Here is a 21,272-nt window from a genome sequence, read left to right as displayed (position 1 = left end):
CACGCACCATTATTGATGAAGGTTTATCCACACGAGAGGAGGGTCTCTCAGCCCCTCGTTCATGCGCCCAGACGGCAGGTGGGTCGAGGTCATCAGGAGTCGAAGGTCTCTCACTCCTCTGATTGTACTTCTTCAAAGAAGAGTACTTATCTCCTTTGGCATAAGGATTTAGTCCAAAACCGAACTTCAGCATCCTCTCTCAAACAACATTGGCACGGGCTGTGGAAAACTGCAGACACAAGCACACGCAGACGTTATTTCACTGATAATTCAATTTTTTCAAGCAGCACACTGAGAAACACCATTACTATCTGACTGAGGAATATGAAAAATAAATAAAGTTTAGTTTTAAAAACCTAGTCTAACAAAATTATCATTACAAAACACTAAAAAGTCTCAATACTATAGCGTTTTTTCAAATTAAAATCAAGTAGCTATTGAAGATGAGAAATTCTTACACATCTAAAATCATTAAATTTATTGATATAGTATTGTTGCCACTAATGCAGATAATACAACAAATGATACTGAACCTCCACTGCTACCAAATGTTACAGTAATGTAAAATTGATTATTAAAATAGCAACTACAATAAAGGTGATAATGATCAGAAAATCAAGAAAGAAAATAAATTTCAGAGCAAAAATGAAATCATTGTCTGCACAATAAGTTCAAGAGAAGCTTTCTCTGTAACATGTAGTTAAAAAAACACTACAAATGCAGTTTAATTTGTGCAGACACAATTTAGACAACAAGTGAAGCAAAATTTACTAATTAAAATGTTTTTCAAGACAAAATGTGCAATTTCATGCACTGGTTTACGGCTCATGTTACTGCGCTGATATTTTGATTGTAACTAAGGAAAAAAATAATTTCCTTGACAGAAAATTGTGTCAAGAGTAAATGCACTCGTCTCCCATCACAATTTAACACAAAAAATCAAGTGAAAAACAAAAGTTTTAAGTGGTGAAAAGGGCGTCTTACCTCTCCAGGGAGTTGAGTCGAGAATGAGATTGAAAATCCGGCCTCCTGTGTTCAAATTTTTCAAATTCAAATCAGCTTCATTGGCATGAATGTTTGTCATATTGTTGCCAAAGCAAAATAGCATAATCATAACATACATGTTATTCAGAACAGAACACGAGTGTTCTAGTTTTATTGACAAATCCACCACTGTTTATTTTAAATATATACAATGGTGGACTCAGTATATTTTAAGTATTATACCTAATGTATTTTCTGCCATAATCCAAAATCCAATTGACAAATCCCATAGGCTTTTTGACACGGGAGCCAGGGCGAGGTTAGATGTTAGGGCACTGTATAACCCTGCTGAAAAAAACACACAGCTTATACTGGTAGCTGGTTTCAGTTGGTTTGAGCTGGTCAAAGATGGTCCAGTTCTTGCTGGTCTTTGATGGTTTAGCTGGGTGGACCACCGCTTATGCTGGTGTGGCCACCCCATAAAGTTGCGAACATTTATCTTTATGCATATCTCATGAAAGAAGACTTTTATGCCTTTTGCTTTTCATGCTTCTTTCTCATGACTGTTACTTCTCCATACTCAAGAACATTGATTTGGCTTCAGTTTTACCAGAACTTAAATAGTTAAACCAGCTAGACTGACCATCACAAGCTGGTATGACCAGCTAAACCACCAGATATTACGCAATAACATACCTTAAGTAGGTCAAACACCTTAACCATTTATTTATTCATTTATTTTTTGCAGGGAAGGATTTTTTAAAAGTACATTCAGAACCATTAAGTGGAAAAAACAAAAACAAAAACAAATGTTATTAAACTCAGTTAGTTCATTCGGGATTAAATTAATTGGGAAATATCTTAAAAATCTTATTTTTTGTTCAAAAACATTTCATAGTTCCACATGTAAAGATTTCTTTTAATCATTTTTTTGTGCCTGATATGTTATAATACAAAACAAAAAACAGAGACTTAAGCAAAGACACGCTTGAAAAGCAGTCAGCTAAGGATTCATTTAAAATATGTCCTTTTATCTGAATAAGATCTGAATAAGTGCACTGAAGACCCTACAGTGTAAATGTGGATATGCATTACCTGACGCAGAGAGAAGAAAGACAACAAATCCACTCGCTGCTGCAGTTAAACTCATCGCTGCTCCTCTCCGTGTCGCCTCAGTGTCAATAAAACAAATTAGATAAATGTGCAGAGTGATACAAATTAGTCACATTAAGCAACTGTCAATATAGAAGGAAGTTGTCTTGAACCATGAAACAGCTCTGTGGGCATGACAGTGAGCCAGAGACAGAGAGCAGGTGGTTAACATACAGCAGACTTCCTTCCTCTTCACATTCGGTTATATTAATGATGGACCAGATGCAAGCAAATAGCTGTGAAGACTGGTTTCGTTTGTTGTTTTGCAGAATGAGACTCCAGTTTTGTGGTCTGCTGAAACCGGTATCATCCACGCAACGCAACTTTTCTAATGCTAATTATTTTTTATGTCTTTCTTCATAATGAACGCAAGCACAATTTAAAAGATAATCCTGTCAGTCCTCTCAGCATTCACAATATAACAAAGAGACTACAGTAATGTTGAAACATGATTTTACACCTCAGAGTTTGACGAGAAAACCCTCCTGATATGTTGTCAGTCAAATGTACCCGTTTCAAGGTTTAAAAATACAGGAAAAATATTTTTAATCAATTTTGGAGCATGAAACCACACACACACACATGCATACACACACACACACGCACACAGAAAAAAAAATGTTATCTACTTCTTGTTCATGTCATAAAAATTGTATGAATTGTTAAAAAAATTAAATATAGTCCTAAGATGTAAATTTGGATTTAAAGGGTAAGATTGGCACCTGACAGTGGAGATCTGTTTTTTTTAAATTAATCATTCTGCCCCAATAACAAAACTGTTTTCAAAAAACACCACAGACATGGTGAGTGTTTGTTTTTTTAAAACAAAAAGTTTTAAATATTTTTTTATTTTTATGGAAAATGTGAATTCTCATCAGTAAATCATGATCTTTGAGGTAAAAAAAACGTGATCACACTAATATTTGTAAAATTAATATTAACTGAGCTAAAGATAATGTTTATGGAGAAAATATATACTACTTTAAGATGGTTGAACATGCACAGAGTCAGTTTGATCTGGAAACATTACTTCTGTTCCCTAAAGTTGCACATAACAGGAGGGTTATGCTGATTCCCAACCTAGGGGTCCCGACCCCCACTAGGGGTCGCAGGGAGGTCGAACTCGTGCATATTTTCTACTTTGGGACTACTTTGGGATTACTTTGAGTGTAATTTTCAGACACTTCCCAGGTTATGACCTCAGTGCGGACACAAGCTGTGAGCACTTCATCCATATTTTTATTTACGCAAATTAAAACAACAGTGCAGGTGAAGAAAAATGTAAAGAAATGAAATAAACAACAAAATAATTATAGGTATAAACATGATTTACAACAGTAATGAGCTGTGATGGTTATAAAATTAGAAATAACTTAAAAATCCATTTTTATAATTGAACTGCTACATTAAAGGACAACAGATGAAAATTATGCTGGAAAAAGTCGGTATACATTTAAAAGACATGTCAGTAAAATGTGACTCGACTAACATCTAATGGCAGCAGTATGAAACTACATCTATATCTCCAAATGCATGTTTCTCTCCAATCCACTAACGTGCTTTTCAATGGCAAACAATGTAAGCCATATTGGCATAAATTATGCCAATGTCTGGTATGTCTACATTAATCTTTAGGTTCAAGATACCAGTTAAATTTGCTAATTAGCCATAAACAAAAAGTACAGCTGAGGCTGCTGGAAATGTCCTCAGTATTGCAGGCATTTGGTCATAACCCAAAGTGGACACAATTAACAGTTTTTAAGAGAATAAAAAAGTGCATGAGATGTGATTGAGACTCACTTAGCAACTGGAAATCAGAGATTGCTCTGTGCACATCTTCACAGAGACGCAGTTAACCCCTAACATCCTGGATCAAGCTTTTGCACTGGATAGACGGACCTTGTTGGGAGCCATAAGGACACAAGACTCTGATGCAAATTCGAAAAATGCACCACAGAAATTGAATAACAAAGAAATAAACATAAAACTAGCAGGACAAATTCACATTATTTATTATGTGAGGTGTCATCTTTTGAAGACAAGAGACCCCACTGGTGCCAGAAGCCATTTGGTTGCATGTCTCAGCTCAAATGACTTTTTTTGTATAATCTGCAGCCCAATTATAGCTAATATGACCATTAATAGCAGTGATTTAGTGATTATACCATGTTAAAGGTTGGTCCTAAATCCTAAATGACAGATATCTGCTGCTATTAGCCAATATTGTAATATTTACACCCAAATCTAACACTTTAAATTCAGAGGATTTGGATCTAAATTCAAAATCATTATGTAGCCTATAAATTGTCATATTAAGGTGATATTTTTTAACTGACACTGAGGACTTTGTCTTTCATCTTCCTCTCCTGAAAACAGTCAACACCACAATCTAGTGGCCAGAATCTGCTACAGTCAGGGAGATTAATCAATTATTGATAACTTAATTCACAGGAATAAAAACAAACAGTAAAATAGTCCACAGCTTCATACATCTTTTTCAACATGAAAACATACATTTTGGGGTCCAAATTAGATGTTGGGATCTACGTTGGATGTGACGTCTAAATAAGATCGGCTGTAAGCATTTCTATCGTTCATGAAATCCCTCTAGGAGTGATCCAGACAGTTTGGTTCGCCACTTTTGTTGTCGTTATAGTTGTAGTGTGGACTCCACTTGAGTTGGAATCATTTTTAAAACTATTTATAGTTATAGTTATCGTTCTTGGTGTGAATGGCTCTTTATGCTTTGAGCACCATGGACACTTTAACGAAATTTTAGGACAATCCATCCATTAGTTGTCAAGACGTCACAAACAGGAAAAAAATGTCATTATGCTTTGGCGCTGAATTTAAAGTCAGGGGATGATCATGAATGTCAGTACAAAATTTTACGGCAGTCCACAGAGCAGTTGAGCTGTTTAAAGTCTGGACCAAAGTTTTGTCCCGTCCGATTTAGAGACTGACAAACTTTGTCCTGACTCCTGTTGTGTTAGGTAGTTTTGCTCACTGTACTGTACACTGCAGCTGGATCCTCCACAGATTCCTGATCGCTTGTTCTGAGAGAGAAAAATCAGGAGTAATATTACCTAATATATATTTGCACGTCATTTTGAGGTTTTGGTCAGGATAATGTTCCTGTGAGAAGAGCTGCTCACCTCAGGAGAGGGCCAGCGCTGTTGAAGTTGACAGTGGCGTACTTGACTTCTTCTTCTTCTTCTTCTTCTTCTTCTTCTTCTTCTTCTTCTTCTTCCTCATCGATGTGGAGTCCTGTTGGTCTGATGTTGGAGTACACAGGATCTGTCTGGTTCTTGACAAACTGGACACTGGCATAGTGAAGGTCCCCCTGATCCGCTGACTGAGCGGGTAGACAGTGCAAAGACAAATTTACTTCAACATTTTACATATATAGAAACATTAAAATGTCAAACCTCGTATTTTTGATCTATTCATCCATCCATTTCCCTTAAGTTATCCCTGTCCAAGTCATGGTGGCAACAGGCTGAGCAAGATAGCTCAGAAACGCTCTGCCATGTCCTCAAGCTCCTCCTGGTAGAACTTTTTCCAAGACAGACCTGGTACGCAGTGCTGCTTTTTTTGTTTCAGGGAAACATTAATACACCATCTGAACCACTAGGGCAAACCAATCATTTGCAAGAACACTACCATGGCCATCGACTTGGAAAGGCTGACCCTCAGCATAAATGCTGCACGCTCTGCTGCAAACTGCTTCAGTCTAAGGCCCCTTTCACACAGCACGCGTCAGCAGTGCATGACTGCACCCTTGCCAAGCTGCAGCATGTTTCCTGCTTGTGGTGTTCACACATGCAGCGTTGTTGAAATGTCGCTGCCTGCAGCCATGAGTACTGTTTTTCAAAATTTTTAAGCACAAATTCCACTCATTTATGTTGTGCAAGCTCCTGCACAGCCGACAACACTGTTCTGTAAATGTTTCAAAATGAAATGCCTTGTATCAGCAACTGATGGGATTCTGTCCACAGAGAAGTGGTCAGAGGGCTTTTGTTTTGAAAGGGAAGCAGGGAATTTGAAGTAAAACAGCCGTCTTTGTATTTCCTCATCTCTGCAGTAAAAGGTTACTGAAAACACGCTGCTCAGGCAGGCGGTGTGGATGCTCTAACTTGATCTTCTGCATAAGGCAGAAACGAGTCACTAAAATGGACACTCTCCACATAGCAGACGACCAAGACCCTTTAACTGGCTTATGCCAATATTATCTCCACACGGTCTCCTTAAGGTCTTGTTTTTAATACATCAAAAAGACAAACCTAATATGACCAAATGTCCTTCCCATGTGTTCACTGTGGCATCTGACAACAAATGCTGCCGTCTCTCTGCCCTGCAAGTACCAGTCTGCTGATTCAAAGGTCCCCACGGGGAAACTAAACTCAAAGAGGTTTCACTTCAACATTTCAAGAAAGCAGGATACTTCGCGCCAGTAGCCAAAGATAGTAACACCCCAGTCAGCTGCCAGAGTAACATGTTGGCATTGTACATTTCTGCAAACCACGAATACTTTATATTGCAAGTATAATATGTATCATATCAACGTTTCTGAACTGATGTGGTAGACAGACTTTATTGTCCACTTCATGGGAAATGGGTGCAAAGGTACATACAAACACATAGCACGATATACTGTTAAAAACACACAAATGTGCAATATATGAGCTGACTGTGGACCACTGGTCAAGTACAACAAACAAGAAAACTGGTTGTTTTCAGTCATTTCAACGTTGTGAAAACGGTGGCTTTTTAGTGACCTGTGACTGGTTTTCCAAAGGGGATAGTCCTACTAAAAGTGGTTTGTTTTTTACACAGGTATCACTGCGTTTTCTGCCTCTATTAGGACATGAAAAACAAATTCTTCAGCTTTGATTGGGCCACTAAAATCGTGCAGTTTAAGCCAAAACACAGACTTTTAAGCACCATGACAAGAGTTTTTTTTGCGTCTAAACATAACCACGCTAACCCCAGTGTTGCTGACACATTAATTTTCACCGTACACACCAAATAATAACCTTCATGACGTAACATATCCATGGTTTGCAGAACCTTAAACCTCCACCTTTCACTGTGGACAACTTCAGAAAAGTAGAGAGTCAAGCGCCGTTAATCACACGTTTGGAGTAGAGCCAAACTCTATCCAGCTGATATCTCTCAACCTCCCACACTCGGGTGGCGTATGAGCTAAATGATTCTCAGTCAGGTGAGTTTTCACTTTATGACAGCGAATGACAAAAGAGCAGAGGAACCAGAGCAGGGATTTACAAAAATGTGCACTGAATTATTTAACTGTCTGCTCACCTGTTCCCTGTTGTCTGCTCTCTCCCCAGGCTTGGACGGTTTCTTGGAGGCCCTTCTTTTTCTGGTGATGAGATTTAATCAGAAAATTATTAAATTGTTTTGTTGACAAACTGACTGCTTTTCAAGTATTCAATGTACTTTAGGAAAAACAAATTAGATCTACTCACCTTATCAGAAAAAAGACAGAGTGCCATATGATAACCAGGACAAAACCTGGGGCTGTTCCAACAACCACTATTTTCCATGCTTCTGGGAAAGCTGTGATAAAATGTAGCAGGAGAAATGACATGACATGACATAGCTAACTACTTTAAAAATTAAGAATTTTGCAAACAAACTGTATGAAAGTATACAAGTGCAGCTTGAACGATCATTTTTCATATAAAAACATTTGATGGTTCCAGATTCTCATATATACTGTATATATGAGGACTTGCTGCTTTTCCTTTTGATTATTTTGATTTAATAAATTAATTTAAACCTTTTTGCATGCATACTTTTACTTTTAATACTTTAACACGTTTACATGAAATCACTTTACTTACTTAAGTGTTTTTTTTAACAGAAGGCCTTTGTCATTTTCACTATTACAGAACTCCTAATTTTTTAGTGTCGTGTTTCAAGTCTTGGTTATGTGCCAGAGTCGTTGCACACAGCACAAAACCTGCCCTTATATCGTGTTTGGGGGGCATTACCCGCAAACAGGTGACTTCTGATCAGTGGGATTCATCACTAAACACACGGTCAGAGTAGATTTAGATGGTGAAGAACATTTGGTGCATCTGGAGTAGAGTTTTTTTCTTTTACCAGAAAATTAAGAGAAAATATAGGAGAAATTTAAGATAATCTTGCTGCATAAGGCCAAATGTGTTGTTGTATGGTTTGTTTGTTGTAGTTTGTGTATCTCTTGTGGAGGAGTTATGTCCTGTGCTAGAAAAAAATTCATTAAATTTCATTAAATTTATGAATTGCAGACATCTGAGAACACAGGGATATGGCTCCTGACAAACAAACAATTTATCTTTCCATCTAAACCAGTTTCTTTTTAAGTAAAACTGAAGATTAATACACCTGAATACACCTTAATGTGCAGGAAAACTGTGCAAATGCTCAAATACAGCAAGTACAGTGGGTCAGAGTGAAACTGGGAAGTCAGTCTGTAAACTGATGGATTTTTGCAGAGAAAGTATGAGTAATTGTTAAACTGTTTGCTTCTGTTTTTCAAATAAACTTGGCTCTTCTAGAGTTTCTTCAAATTGTAACTGCTTTTGTTTCTTGCCCCATCTGACTTATTTTTTAAAGTCTTCATGTTGTCGCATTTCAGCAGTTAAAGACTGCAATCTGTTTATTTTAACACAGTTTTTGTCTTTCCAGATTTTAGTTATCAACCACCAGTACGAAAGTCTCAGTCACAGCAATACTGAAACTGCAGTTTCAGAGTGCTGGTTTCAGACGCCTTTCACAAGTTTTTTAACCCTTTGAAAACTGAGCATTTTGATGGGAGACAAGAAAACTAACTGAAAATTAGGGGAAAGGGGACAAATAAAAAAAAACCTGAGGAATAATGTCCAGAAAACTACACATAAAATTATTATAATTACATAGAGTATTAAACCCTTGAACACTGGGGTCATCATCAGTTTTTTAAGCGTTCAGATGCCATTCTCAAGCATTTAAACCTTTGAAATGTGTTGGTGTGATTGGTTGGATTTATTTTACAACCAGAGGGAAAAAGGCAATAAGTATCTTGACAAGAAGCTGCAAAATGCAAATGAATGTGGAGAAGCAGACAAGAAAATGACCTATAAATTTGTTGGGGTGGAGGAGCATTATTAGATAAATTATCAGAAAAACTAAGAAAAATGTCAATATCTATAATTCTTAAAATTGCATAATTTTATTTTTATGTTACAGAAAGTATGCACAATATGTATATTCAATTTGTTTTTTAAAGTTTATCTATTTTTAATCTATTTTAGGTAGATATTTTTCCCCTCTTTTTGGTTTGTTTTGCTCTTCTTTATTGTGTTTATTTTCCAACAATTTTCTAGACAGTCATTTTTGTTAAGTTGATCATCACCTTTTTTCTTTTTTTTTCTTTGTTTTTTGCTTATTATCGGGTCATATTCTCTAAACTTTTTTTTATTTCCTTGCTTATCTTTGGGCCATGTCTTTATAAGTTGCTCTTTGCTTTTTCACCCTTGTTTTTGAAGTCGAATCAAACCAATTTGCTGAGGTTTCAAAGGGTTAATTGTCAATGCTCATCTCCTCATTACATCACATGATGGATTATGACATTTGATGTGGAGTAAATTGAAAAAAATTACCTGCAGCAACGATCAGCTGTAAGGTGGAGTTACGTCGTCCTCTTGTGTTTTTGGCTTCACAGTAATAATTCCCGCTGTGTTCGGCTCTGAAGTTGGTGATGATGAAAATCTGTCCGGATGCTTTTGGTGAGTCTTCATCCTCCTTGTACCAGGTGTAGTTAGCTGCTGGGTTAGCGTCACTGCTGCAGGTCAGAGTCACTGAGCTGCCCTCCTCTATCTTTGAGGGACTCACTGACACAGAGGGACGCTTTGGAGCATCTGGAGGAGAAAACGTACGAATTAATCAACATTCAATGTGGCATTCAATGTGTGTTCTAAACAACTTGGCACGTTGGGGCTTCAGGATACTTGGATTACTCTGAATGAGCAGTATGCAGACATTTTGTGGTTTTATTCTGAATTTTCTTTAAAAAAATAAATCCTGGTCACTTTTTGATTCAATTGTTCGGGAGATGAGTGCAATGCCTTTTCCCTGTAAAAGCAGTGTTTTGTGGATTATAAAACTTAAACCTACTTGTCATTGGCATGAGGGTGAGTGGATAATGACTGAATTTTAATTTTTGGTTGAACTATCCTGAAGCACAACAACAGCTTCATATGAAGGAGGTAAAGGATTGTGTGTCTCTATTTTCAGATACACTGACTGAATGATTTGCTTATGTTTTCTACTCACACTGAACATTTATGAATACAGACGTAGAGCTGATCTGTCCATGTTGATTCTCAGACTTGCAGTGGTAGATCCCGCTGTCCTCAGACCTGATGGAGGTGACATGATAAATGCCGTCTGGTCCCTGAACCAGTGTTTGGTTCTCCTTGTACCAGGTGTAGTTAGCTGCTGGGTTAGCATCACTGCTGCAGCTCAGAGTCACTGAGCTGCCCTCCTCTATCTCAGCAGAGGGACTCACTGACACAGAGGGACGCTTTGGAGCATCTGGAGGAGAACATAAAGACAGACATATTCTATTAATATTAGCATTCATGATTTGGATGGACTTTTGTATTATGAAAAAAAGAAAATGTGACTTACACTGGACATCTATGATCAGAGATGAGGAGTTAATCTGTCCATACTGATTCTCAGATTTGCAGTAGTACATCCCGCTGTCCTCAGAGCTGATGGAGGTGAAATTATAATTTCCTTCTGGTCTCTGAACCAGTGTTTGGTTCTCCTTGTACCAGGTGTAGTTAGCTGCTGGGTTAGCATCACTGCTGCAGCTCAGAGTCACTGAGCTGCCCTCCACTATCTCAGCAGAGGGACTCACTGACACAGAGGGACGCTTTGGAGCATCTGGAAAAGATTTGACATATAAGATTTGTTTTGATTTTTGTGTGTTGCAGAATCTGAAACTTTGGAGGAGATCATTTGATAAATATATGATTGTCTGAATCCCCTAAGCAGTGCAGTGACTATAAATGCCAAAGTGATTTAAACTGGCTCAGCAGACATAGATTGTAAAAAAAGCAAGAAATCTGCAAAAACTGTCAGCTGTTGAAAAGATGCAACACATATAACAGATTGTCCTATTTTAAATTAGTTATTTTTACTTACATTTCACATTGATGAAGACATATGTAGACGTCCTTCTCCCCAGCTCGTTCTCAGCAACACAGCAATACTGTCCATAATCAGAGGACTGGATGGAGCTGAAGACAAACTGTGGTCCTTCACTGAGCAGTGTTTGGTTCTCCTTGTACCAGGTGTAGTTAGCTGCTGGGTTAGCATCACTGCTGCAGCTCAGAGTCACTGAGCTGCCCTCCTCTATCTCAGCAGAGGGACTCACTGATACAGAGGGACGCTTTGGAGCATCTGGAGGAGATTTAACACATTAGATTTGTTTTGATTTTTGTGTGTTGCAGAATCTGAAACTTTGGAGGAGATCATTTGATAAATATATGATTGTTTGAATCCCCTAAACAGTGTAGTGTATATAAATGCCTAAACGATTTAAACTGGCTCTGCAGACATAGATTGTGAAAAAAGCAAGAAATCTGCAAAAACTGTCTGCTGTTTAAAAGATGCAACACATTTAACAGATTTTGCTATTTTAAATAAGTTATTTTTACTTACATTTCACATTGATGAACACATATGTAGACGTCCTTCTCCCCAGCTCGTTCTCAGCAGCACAGTAATACTGTCCATAATCAGAGGACTGGATGGAGCTGAAGACAAACTGTGGTCCTTCACTGAGCAGTGTTTGGTTCTCCTTGTACCAGCTGTAGTTAGCTGCTGGGTTAGCATCACTGCTGCAGCTCAGAGTCACTGAGCTGCCCTCCTCTATCTCAGCAGAGGGACTCACTGACACAGAGGGATGCTTTGGAGCATCTGTAAATATAAATACAGATTATTGTAAGTTGATCAAAAGCATCTTCATTTATACGCCCATGCATCCTAAAAACTCTTTTTCAAACCCCAAAGCCCAACTTGTAATGCAGGCTTATTGTTGAAACTTGAAGCCTGGACCAAACCTTCATGTGCAGCTGGTGCAGAACCCATTTAAAGGTCCAGTGTGTGGGATTTAGGGTGATATATTGGCAGAAACTGAATATATTAAGTATATTTTCTTTAGAGTATAATCACCTGAAAATAGGAATCATTGTATTTTATGTACATTACATTACATGTACAAGCAGTTTATATCTAATATTAGCTGCATGAGTGTGCAGCTAAAAATTGAAAACATAAAGGGTTGAACAGTGAATCAAATTGAATGATTTTGAATGAATTTGGTCAGAATAAATGTTTATGAACAGACACTGAAGAAATGTGCAAGAAGTAAAAACAGATTTTGATTTTTTCTAGACTATTTGGGTGAAACTTTCCACCTGATGAGATTATTTTAGTGAACTCACACACTGAGGGAGAGTGGAACATCTCGTATCCTTTTACAGCGCAGTAATAGTTGTCTGCAGGATTTAATGGGTGTGGATGAAAATAAACTTTCTCATCTTTAACTTTGTGTCCATTCTTGTACCAGATGTAAAACGAACGATCGGGCAGCGGACACTCGCTGTGACACGTCAGCTCTGTCCAGGTAACATACGGGTTTACTGCTGATCTCCTCACATGAACCTGCAGCTGTGGATCTGTGATTAAAAAACATAAAGAATATTTCAGATGCAAACTGCACAAACACACACACTTATACTAATGCTTCCACCACATTAACAATTTGAAGCCTGAGCAAACTGCCTTGATTTCTTTTAAAAGCATGGGAAGAGGGCAAAGGACAACTTAAGAAATGGCCCATAATTAACAAAATACTGGTGAAATGTTAAGTAACTTAAACACCCTGAAAAAAAGGAATAAATAATTACATAAATAAAATAATAATAAAAAAAACTGAATAAAATTGTTTAAAAATATAAACTTTTTGACACTTTTCATGTCATTTTCTTGCTTACTTTTTCTTGCTATTGGCAGGACATTTTTTTTTGCCAAGTTGCTTATTGCCTCTCATCCCATGTTTTCTAAAGAAATTTAAATCAATTTGTTTAGATTTCGATGCTTGCGAAAGATACCTGAACAAAGCAAAAGAACGTCGATCCAAGTTTCAAATGGTTAAACGTATGTAGGATTTAGGGATACATTGGCAGAAATAGAATATAAAATAATAAGAATATTTAGTGTATAATCACCTGAAAATGAGAATTTTTATTTTTGTTATTATAAAACCCCCATCTAAAAATAAAATAAAATTAGAATAGAAAACGGATAAAACCTGCTTGATAAAACTATAAAAGTAACACAGAATAAAGATAAAAATTTAATGCACAGAAAGCATAAAAAAGATGGAAAATAAAATAAAACCCATTTACATTATAAGTAAAAAATAAGGTTAAAATAGAGTATATTTTAAAAAAAAAATGAAGGCGTATATGAAACGTATTGACTTCCAGTGAAAACCTTACCTGTGACAGACAGAGCGACTCCAGGTGAACCGGTGTATCTTTCACCTTGCTGGTCTGTTATGAAGCTGAACCTGTACTCAGCCGAGTCGCTCTCTTTCAGGTCTGTGATGGTCAGAGTGCAGTCGTTGTTTTCACAGTGATTCTGCACACGACCTGAATACTCCGAGTCCGTCCTCAGATCTACACAAGCACCATCACTCTCTGTCCTAGACCAGCATGTTTCCAGAGGCGGCTGAGCGGGGTGGATGGTGAATGGGTATCGATAGGTGCAGCGTAAGCTCACCGTTGATCCTCTGAAGGCGCAGATCTCAGTCGGTTTGTAAGTCACTTCCCAGCCGTTTTCCGCCTGCATCACTGTAACACAGTGAAAAAAAAACACTTCGCAATCACAGCACCATCAGACTCAGAAAATCAGACACCAGAGTGAGACTAAGTAAAAGTGAAAAAAGGAAATCTTATTTCTGAGGCGAAGACGCTAAAAACTCACGCAGTGAAGGAGAGGGGACGTCCTCGTGTCCTTTTACAGCGCAGGAATAGCTGTCTGCAGAATCGTAAATGGTGTCTAAATAAGACAGAGACGACAGTCCCAAAAAATTCTGTCCATTCTTGTACCAGATGAAGAGAGGAGAGCCGGGCAGAGGACAGCTGCTGTGACACGTCAGCTGTGCCGAAGTGTGCTGCTGGTTGACCTCGAGTCTGCTCACCTGCACCTGGAGATCTGAATGTAAGAAAAAGGAACAGAAGTCCTCAGGTTAGACTGAACTGTCAACATAAAACGAGACAAGACAGAGAAGAGACAAGTGACGAGAAGAGACAAGAAAAGATGAGACGACACAGGAAGACATGACAAAACAAGACACGACCAGACCAGACCACAAAAGACAAGACAAGACAAGACAAGACAAGATCAGACCAGACCAGACCACATAAGATGAGACAAAACCACACAATACAAGATCAAACCAGACCAGACCACACCACACAAGACAAGGCCAGACCAGACAAGACCAGACCAGACCACAAAAGACAAGACAAGATCAGACCACATGAGATCAGACTACACAAGACCAGACCAGACTAGACCACACAAGACAAGTTCAGACCACACCAAACAAGACAAGGCCAGACCAGGCCACAAAGACAAGACAAGATCAGACCACACAAGACCAGAAAAGACCAGACAAGAGAGGACCAAATAAACTACCATCAAAAGTTTTATTAAAAAGTGTTTAAAGTTTTAAATTATCACATTTAACTAAAAACAAACGTGTTTTCAATCTTTGAGGGTCATTGTACCTGATAATAATAATTATTCTGTAATATTGTGATACCACAAAAATTTCTGAGATGGTTATGAAAAAGTTGTATCCCTACCTGAGACGGACAGAGAGACTCCAGGTGAACCAGTATATTTCCCATCTGGTTGGATTGTCAGTATTCTGAAATAGTATTGGGCCGAGTCGCTCTCTCTCAGGTCTGTGATTGTCAGCGTGCAGGTGTACCCCACACAGTCATACTGCACACGACCTGAGTACTCCGGGTCCGTCCTCAGATCCACATACACACCATTACTCTCTTTCGTGAACCAAAATGTTTTCTCAGCTAGACTAACAGGGTTTGTTGTGGACGGATATTTGTAGGTGGAGTGGATCTTCACTGTTGATCCTTTGAAGGCACAGATCTGAGCAGGTTTGTAAGTCACTCTCCAGCTGTTCAGACCACGCATCACTTTAACACAGAAAAACCCGCAAAACACAATCATATTTGTAACTTCTTCATTGTTATTTGTCTAATTTTCCAGTTCTTCCAAAACTACCATTTCCAATGGAGAACCAAGAGTCTGCAGGTTTTCATTTCATGCTGCATTTTGTTCAAGCGAGGCAGAGAGCACACATATCCCAAAAAAGTCAAACCAAAGCAAGAATCAAACCAAAAAATCAGCACACTATTAAAAGCACAACAGCAAAACAGTAAAAGAGGAGGTTTGCATAAGACAAATTCAAAAAGATATTTGTAAAGATGAAAATAAATACGTTAATCATATTTAAGAAAAATGTTTGGTCTTTTTTAAAAATATAGTTAATTACAAAAAAGGTTTAAGATCAAACTCTCCATCGCGTTTTCACTGTTTGGTTACCTGGTACGCTGAGGAGAAGGACGACAAATCCACTCACGGCGGCAGTTAAACTCATAGCTGCTCCTCCAATTTCTGTGTGTGAACTCAGAGACAAAGAGACATGTCTGCAGGTGGTTAAAGTAAGTAGTTAATCAGTTCATCACAAACGCTCTGTGTGGAGAGAAGCTGTCCACACAGGACGACTTTGGTTCTGAAAGCAGAAGACAGAAGTTGTTAAAATTACCCCCGGCTTCCTTCCTGTTTACATCATTTACATACAGGTTGAGCAAGGACAGCCTTTTTGGTTGTGAGCAGTTTCAGGTGCTAAAAATAAATGTTGGCATCCATCTGTTTATTTTAAAGTGGAAAGCAGTGAGTTTTTAACCTTTTAAACTACACCCAGCAAGCATCTCCAAGTGCTATTATTGTTGATGTCACTGCTGCAAAGGCTCGTGGGATCGCCTTCCGTTTTCCTCAGGGCGAAGCAACAGACGAGCGATCCACACGAAACAACATCATCAACGCACAAAAAAATTAAAGAGAGAAGAAAAAACAATGTTCACTAAAGAGATAACGTCCCTTTGTAATCCTTTTAGATAGTTATATTAGTTTTAGAATGAAATAAAGCGATTCATGCCATGTAATATGATTATAGTTCATATGATGTGATGGTCATTTCATATTCCCAGCAGTGTGTATATATTTGTGTGTGTGTGTGTGTGTGTGTATATACATATAACATACACACACACACACACACACACACAAAAACATATATACAAAAAAGGAAACTAATTTTTTTGTGATAAAATGGTGTAAGTTATCACTCAATCAAGTTTCTTCTTATTGTTGTATTTATGGTGAATTATGAGATCTTTGCTACTTTATGGGCTTTTGTAAATATTGCCATGTTTTTGTATGTGTTCACTTTTGAAAATGTTATTTATTTAATGTAAAATAGTGAGACGTGACGTCTATAATTATTCATGTGACTCAGGTGTAGCTATTCAGCACACCTGTGAATGCTCATGTAATATCACTGAGCGAGCCTCACGAAGCCGTAGACTGTTGAATATTTTATATTATTATATTTTATATATTTTACCATATATTACCAGCCAGTCTACAAACCAGTGGTGATTAATCAGAGCCATGGGCAGATTATAAGACAACAAGTCAGTGTGCACAGAAATGCAAAGGGCCCCACCACCTCTCCTAAAAGGGCACGAGACACACAAAATTTTGTGGTTCATTAATTCATCTGATCAGAAGAGGGCAGCTGGGATGTCAAAAGCCTAATAACAAACATAAAAAAAACCTAAACAACAAAATCACGAAGATACCAACTTACCAAACAAATGTTGACTTATCAGTTCAAAAAAGACAAGTTAAAGTGGGAAAAAGTCAAGATTATGTTTCGTCTAACAACTATTTTGCCTTTTATTAAAACAAGGTGAAACAAAACTGTACAAATACAAAATGTAACTACATGGTGGTGAAAACACAAAGATACAGAACAAAAACACACCAATCATTTGTGTAAAGAATACAGGGCTGTAGATGACTGTAATGATCATATGAATCTGCAGAAATAATTTACAAAATTATAGGTAGATAGATAGATGGATAGATAGATGGATAGATAGATTTAATAGGTTAACGGAAATTATATGTCATCTGTAAAATATAACTCGCTATTAACATCTAGTGGCACCAGCTGAAAGTTGCAGGTAGAAAAGCAAACTATGATCCCATGATATTTTTAAGAATTTCCTCGTACAGTTACGACTAAATCAAGTGTGATCAGATGAATCGCACTCTCATTTTTAAGTTCTCCATATTTATCCCATGATTTTAAGGGAACACATTAATTTTCTTGTGATAAATGATCTCATTATCTTGAGAAATTGGCCAAATTCTTTGTTTGAGAATCAACATAAAATAAACTAATTGTTATCTTGACATAACAAATTAATTTACTTGTAATCATGAGAAAACGGCATTAAATTCAATAATTTCAAGCATAATAATAGCAGTAATATTTGTCTCATTACATATTTTTAGGGTGGCCCATCCTGAGAAAACCCCCCAGAAATCTGAGAAAATAAATGCCTGCTGTGGTCATCGGGTTTTGTTGACTGTGCTGTACAGTGCAGCTGGATCCTCTCCAGTTTCCTGACCTCTGGCTCTGAAAAAAGAAAAAGTGATCTTGAAGATAGTATGAAATAATAACTCTCATCATATACCAACACAAATATTAATAATAATAATTTGAATTTTGCAGTGAGGATAATGTTCCTGTGTGAGGGGCTGCTCACTTTCTCGCAGTTCTGACCGTAGTGTACTCGACGTCTTCCTGTTGCTCCACGTGTCTGACGGGCTGAGCTGCTCTGATGTTGGAGTAGAGGAGATCTGGCTGGTTGCTGCAGAAACGGATGCTGGCGTACTGAAGGTCCTCCTGCTGCTCCGGCTGTCTCTGATCAGGCAGACGCTGCAGAGACAGAATCACCGTCAGCTGCACGTCTAACGAGCAGCTATTTTTTTAGACTGGATTGGGAGAGTTAATGCTCCAAGCTATCTTGGGTCTTGCTTGTGAGTGAGAGTATTGAAGACTGACAGACAGAAAAATAAAAAATAAAAATGATAATAAAAATAAATTAAAAAATAAAATAAAATGCATTTGAAAAAAAATGAAAAAAAAATAAAATGCTTGTCTATTGGTACCCTATTAATCCACAATCATAAACAACACTCCAACACCACACACAAACCACCCCGTTCATGCTCTTCATATCTTCAATTAACAGCACTATCCCATTAAAATAATAATTTAAAAAAAGCCTACGACATCACCATTAGCTTTACATTTCCAGTCCTTATCTCTCTACCCTGCAAAAACTCGCTTTTTGGACATAATTTTAAACTATCTGATATTATGTATATTATATTCAGTCTATTTTGCAAAGCACAGCACAAATAAAATAAATACACACATATTTTTAAGATCTGTGCGAGCGTAACATTGTTTCAGATTGAATTTTCCTCTAATGTTATGATAACCTTTTATCTTCAAGAACATTTTCGTATTTTGCCAGGAAGTAGATTATTTTTTGTTTTGTACATTATTTGATCAGTTTTAAATTCCACTGGATCCATGACTTTTAATGTATGTGACCTCAAAAACGAATGCGTACGATAAGAACCAGGATAAGCTATGAAGACAGGAAATGACTCTGCAGTGTTAACAAACAGGAAGCAGAACAGCTTTTTTTGTACCTGAATACCAAACGTGACTGTTCTCACCTGTGCCCTGTTGTCTGCTCTCCCCTCAGGCTCAGGCGGCTCCCTGGAAGCTCTCCTTCTTCTGGTCAGGAGAATTAATTAAACATAAATGATTAATTATTTCAGTTCAGACTGATTTTCAGTGATTTAACAAACAAAGATTCAGCTCACCTAATGCACAGGAACACAGCGATGAATATGACAGCCAGGAGAACAACGGTGACTATTCCAGCAGCTACTTTCACTGCGGCTGACAGACCACGATCTAAAGATAAAACAGTAAATTAGGGTGTTACAGCATATTTGGGGCTATTTGTCCCACAGAGTAAAATATGACAAAACAGTTTAATTCTGTGCTAAATAAAGGTTGAATATCAGCTTACTTATCATTTTACTTGTGCACTAGTTTGTTTTTGCATGAATACACAACAAATATCTTTGAAAAATAAACTTGGCAGTGTCCTCTGGTGGAAAAATAATGAGATGTAACATATTTTTGGCATATCTGTACAGCAATTAGTGATTGCCACAAAATATACCCAGATTGGTATATTAAGGATGTCTAAGGATTTAATTTTTTAATTGCAATTATTGCAGAATTTTAAAAAAGTTTATAGTACTTAATCAAATCTTTAATCACAGTTTCAATGCTGTTTTGCATTACAAAACAGTTTTAAAGCCCATTTTGACAAATTGAAGCATTGCTTACCAAACTGTCTGATTAGAAATCAAATACAGCAAAAACTGGATGGGACTATCATACAGGGAGCACGTATGTAAAGAGAGACTCATGGGTACCTGCAGAACCCGTTTTCATTAGGATATATTGAGGTCAGAGGTCAAATGAAGCCTGTGAAATGACCATGCCGTTTTTCCATCGCCAAAATTTAGCCAAATTTCGGACCATAATTCCACTCCCTTATTTAAAAGCTAAGATAACATGGTTGGTACCTCTGGATTACTCAGGTCATCCAGCTTCCAGACTCAGCCTGGTACCTCTTAAACGGGGAATTTTGAATTTGAATTAAAAACATAATAATTACAGACATCAGTAGCATCCCAATTAATGCATTAATGCTTACAGTCCTAAAATATATATTTAATTATCTATCGGTTTAACTCTACAAAGTAGTTTGACAGAAAATTATTGCCATAAAGTGCCAAACAGTAGTGCAACAGTTTGATGAGTATGTCAAAGCTTTTCTCATCTGGATTATGATGGTTTGATAGTAAATTCAGAAAATATTCTCATCAGTTTTCGGCATAGTGACAGTCAATGGGCCTCATGCATAAACAATATATTAACACATTTTTCCTCACTTTTCTCGTATATACAGTTTGTTCTTATTTTGTTAGTACCCATTAAATTTGGGGATTCACTGATGTTTTCTTAATTTTGCTTTTCTCTAAGATAAGAGAACAATTTTTTGACTGGTCCTGGGACTTTTACCAAGACAAGAACATCTTGTTTTCACAAGCCACAAATTATTGTCCAGAGGAAGGAAAAAAAATAAGTTATACATTCGAGGAATATTGTTTAAAAAAACAAAGAAAAGAGCATACTTATCACTGGATGAAATTTAGGATGTTTTTGAGTTATAACAATGACTGGATTATTGTATTTCAGTGCTACAGAAATACTACAACACTTGAGGCACTGATCCCAGTTACTGTAATTTCAGTTACTATGTGTCCCTCTGCCTTTTTTCGGCATCTTGACCATGAGTCAGAGTCTTTGCACACGGTAAAAAACCTGCCCTTATATAGAGTTTACGTCGTGTTACCTGTGCTAACAGGTGACTTATGATCAGTGGGATTCATCATTGAGCACACCTTGGTGAGAGCAGATTTGGATGTTTAAGAGCATTTGGTGCATCTGAAGCTGAGTGCTCTTATATTTTCTCTTACCAGTAAATGAAGAGAAAATTAAGAGAAATTTAAGAGAATGTTGCTGCATGAGGCCCCTTGTCTAATGAAGCGAAAAGGACGGGATCATCTACAAACAGCTGAAATTTCTCCTACACTCGTGATAAAAAGGCATTTTCCGGACCTTAAATCTACTGATATTCTGTTATTATGAACTCAGCAATGATTTCTGCACTTAAAACTTCCCCCTTTTAACAATATGAAGGTTTTCCAAATTTTCTGTCTTGATTGAAAACAGGAATGCAACA

The 21,272-nt window shown here is 37.4% G+C and overlaps 1 protein-coding gene and 2 long non-coding RNA genes across 4 annotated transcripts; all 3 read right to left on the bottom strand.

The window, feature by feature from the left end:
* Window positions 1-10: 10 nt before the first annotated feature.
* On the bottom strand, window positions 11-2,145 carry LOC121942427. Its single transcript, XR_006105808.1, has 3 exons — window positions 2,080-2,145; window positions 985-1,029; window positions 11-229 (listed from the first exon to the last, which is right to left on the bottom strand). It is a non-coding gene; the product is annotated as an uncharacterized LOC121942427 (long non-coding RNA).
* Window positions 2,146-4,125: 1,980 nt separating this feature from the next.
* LOC121942421 (Fc receptor-like protein 5) lies at window positions 4,126-16,002 on the bottom strand. 2 transcript variants are annotated; one of them, XM_042485621.1, is made up of 14 exons: window positions 15,838-16,002; window positions 15,075-15,428; window positions 14,188-14,418; window positions 13,701-14,054; window positions 12,642-12,875; window positions 11,857-12,114; window positions 11,338-11,595; window positions 10,816-11,076; window positions 10,459-10,719; window positions 9,786-10,043; window positions 7,626-7,716; window positions 7,459-7,519; window positions 5,292-5,491; window positions 4,126-5,192 (listed from the first exon to the last, which is right to left on the bottom strand). In XM_042485621.1, the coding sequence occupies exons 1-14, from the start codon at window positions 15,890-15,892 to the stop codon at window positions 5,126-5,128; spliced, it is 2,943 nt and encodes a 980-aa protein (XP_042341555.1). In that variant the 5' UTR covers window positions 15,893-16,002; the 3' UTR covers window positions 4,126-5,125. The 2 variants fall into 2 exon arrangements, with proteins under 2 accessions (XP_042341555.1, XP_042341556.1); XM_042485622.1 differs by lacking the exon at window positions 15,075-15,428.
* A 1,257-nt stretch (window positions 16,003-17,259) lies between these two features.
* LOC121942425 lies at window positions 17,260-19,359 on the bottom strand. Its single transcript, XR_006105806.1, has 4 exons — window positions 19,270-19,359; window positions 19,120-19,180; window positions 18,135-18,307; window positions 17,260-18,004 (listed from the first exon to the last, which is right to left on the bottom strand). It is a non-coding gene; the product is annotated as an uncharacterized LOC121942425 (long non-coding RNA).
* Window positions 19,360-21,272: the final 1,913 nt, after the last annotated feature.

Source organism: Plectropomus leopardus, chromosome 4, assembly GCF_008729295.1.
Source record: "Plectropomus leopardus isolate mb chromosome 4, YSFRI_Pleo_2.0, whole genome shotgun sequence".
Classification (NCBI taxonomy): domain Eukaryota; kingdom Metazoa; phylum Chordata; class Actinopteri; order Perciformes; family Serranidae; genus Plectropomus; species Plectropomus leopardus.
Note: the sequence above shows the minus strand (reverse complement) of the source record. Positions and strands in the feature narration are given on the sequence as shown.

What these genes read in the sequence shown, in the direction of transcription:
- LOC121942421 (XM_042485621.1), bottom strand. Translation starts at nt 15,892, where the DNA reads ATGAGTTTAACTGCCGCCGTGAGTGGATTTGTCGTCCTTCTCCTCAGC. An exon ending in TCTGATCATAGATGTCCAGT is followed by an intron (nt 10,720 to 10,815) that starts GTAAGTCACATT and finishes GTTCTCCTCCAG; the next exon opens with ATGCTCCAAAGCGTCCCTCT. An exon ending in ACAGCTGATCGTTGCTGCAG is followed by an intron (nt 7,717 to 9,785) that starts GTAATTTTTTTC and finishes ATTTTATCACAG; the next exon opens with CTTTCCCAGAAGCATGGAAA.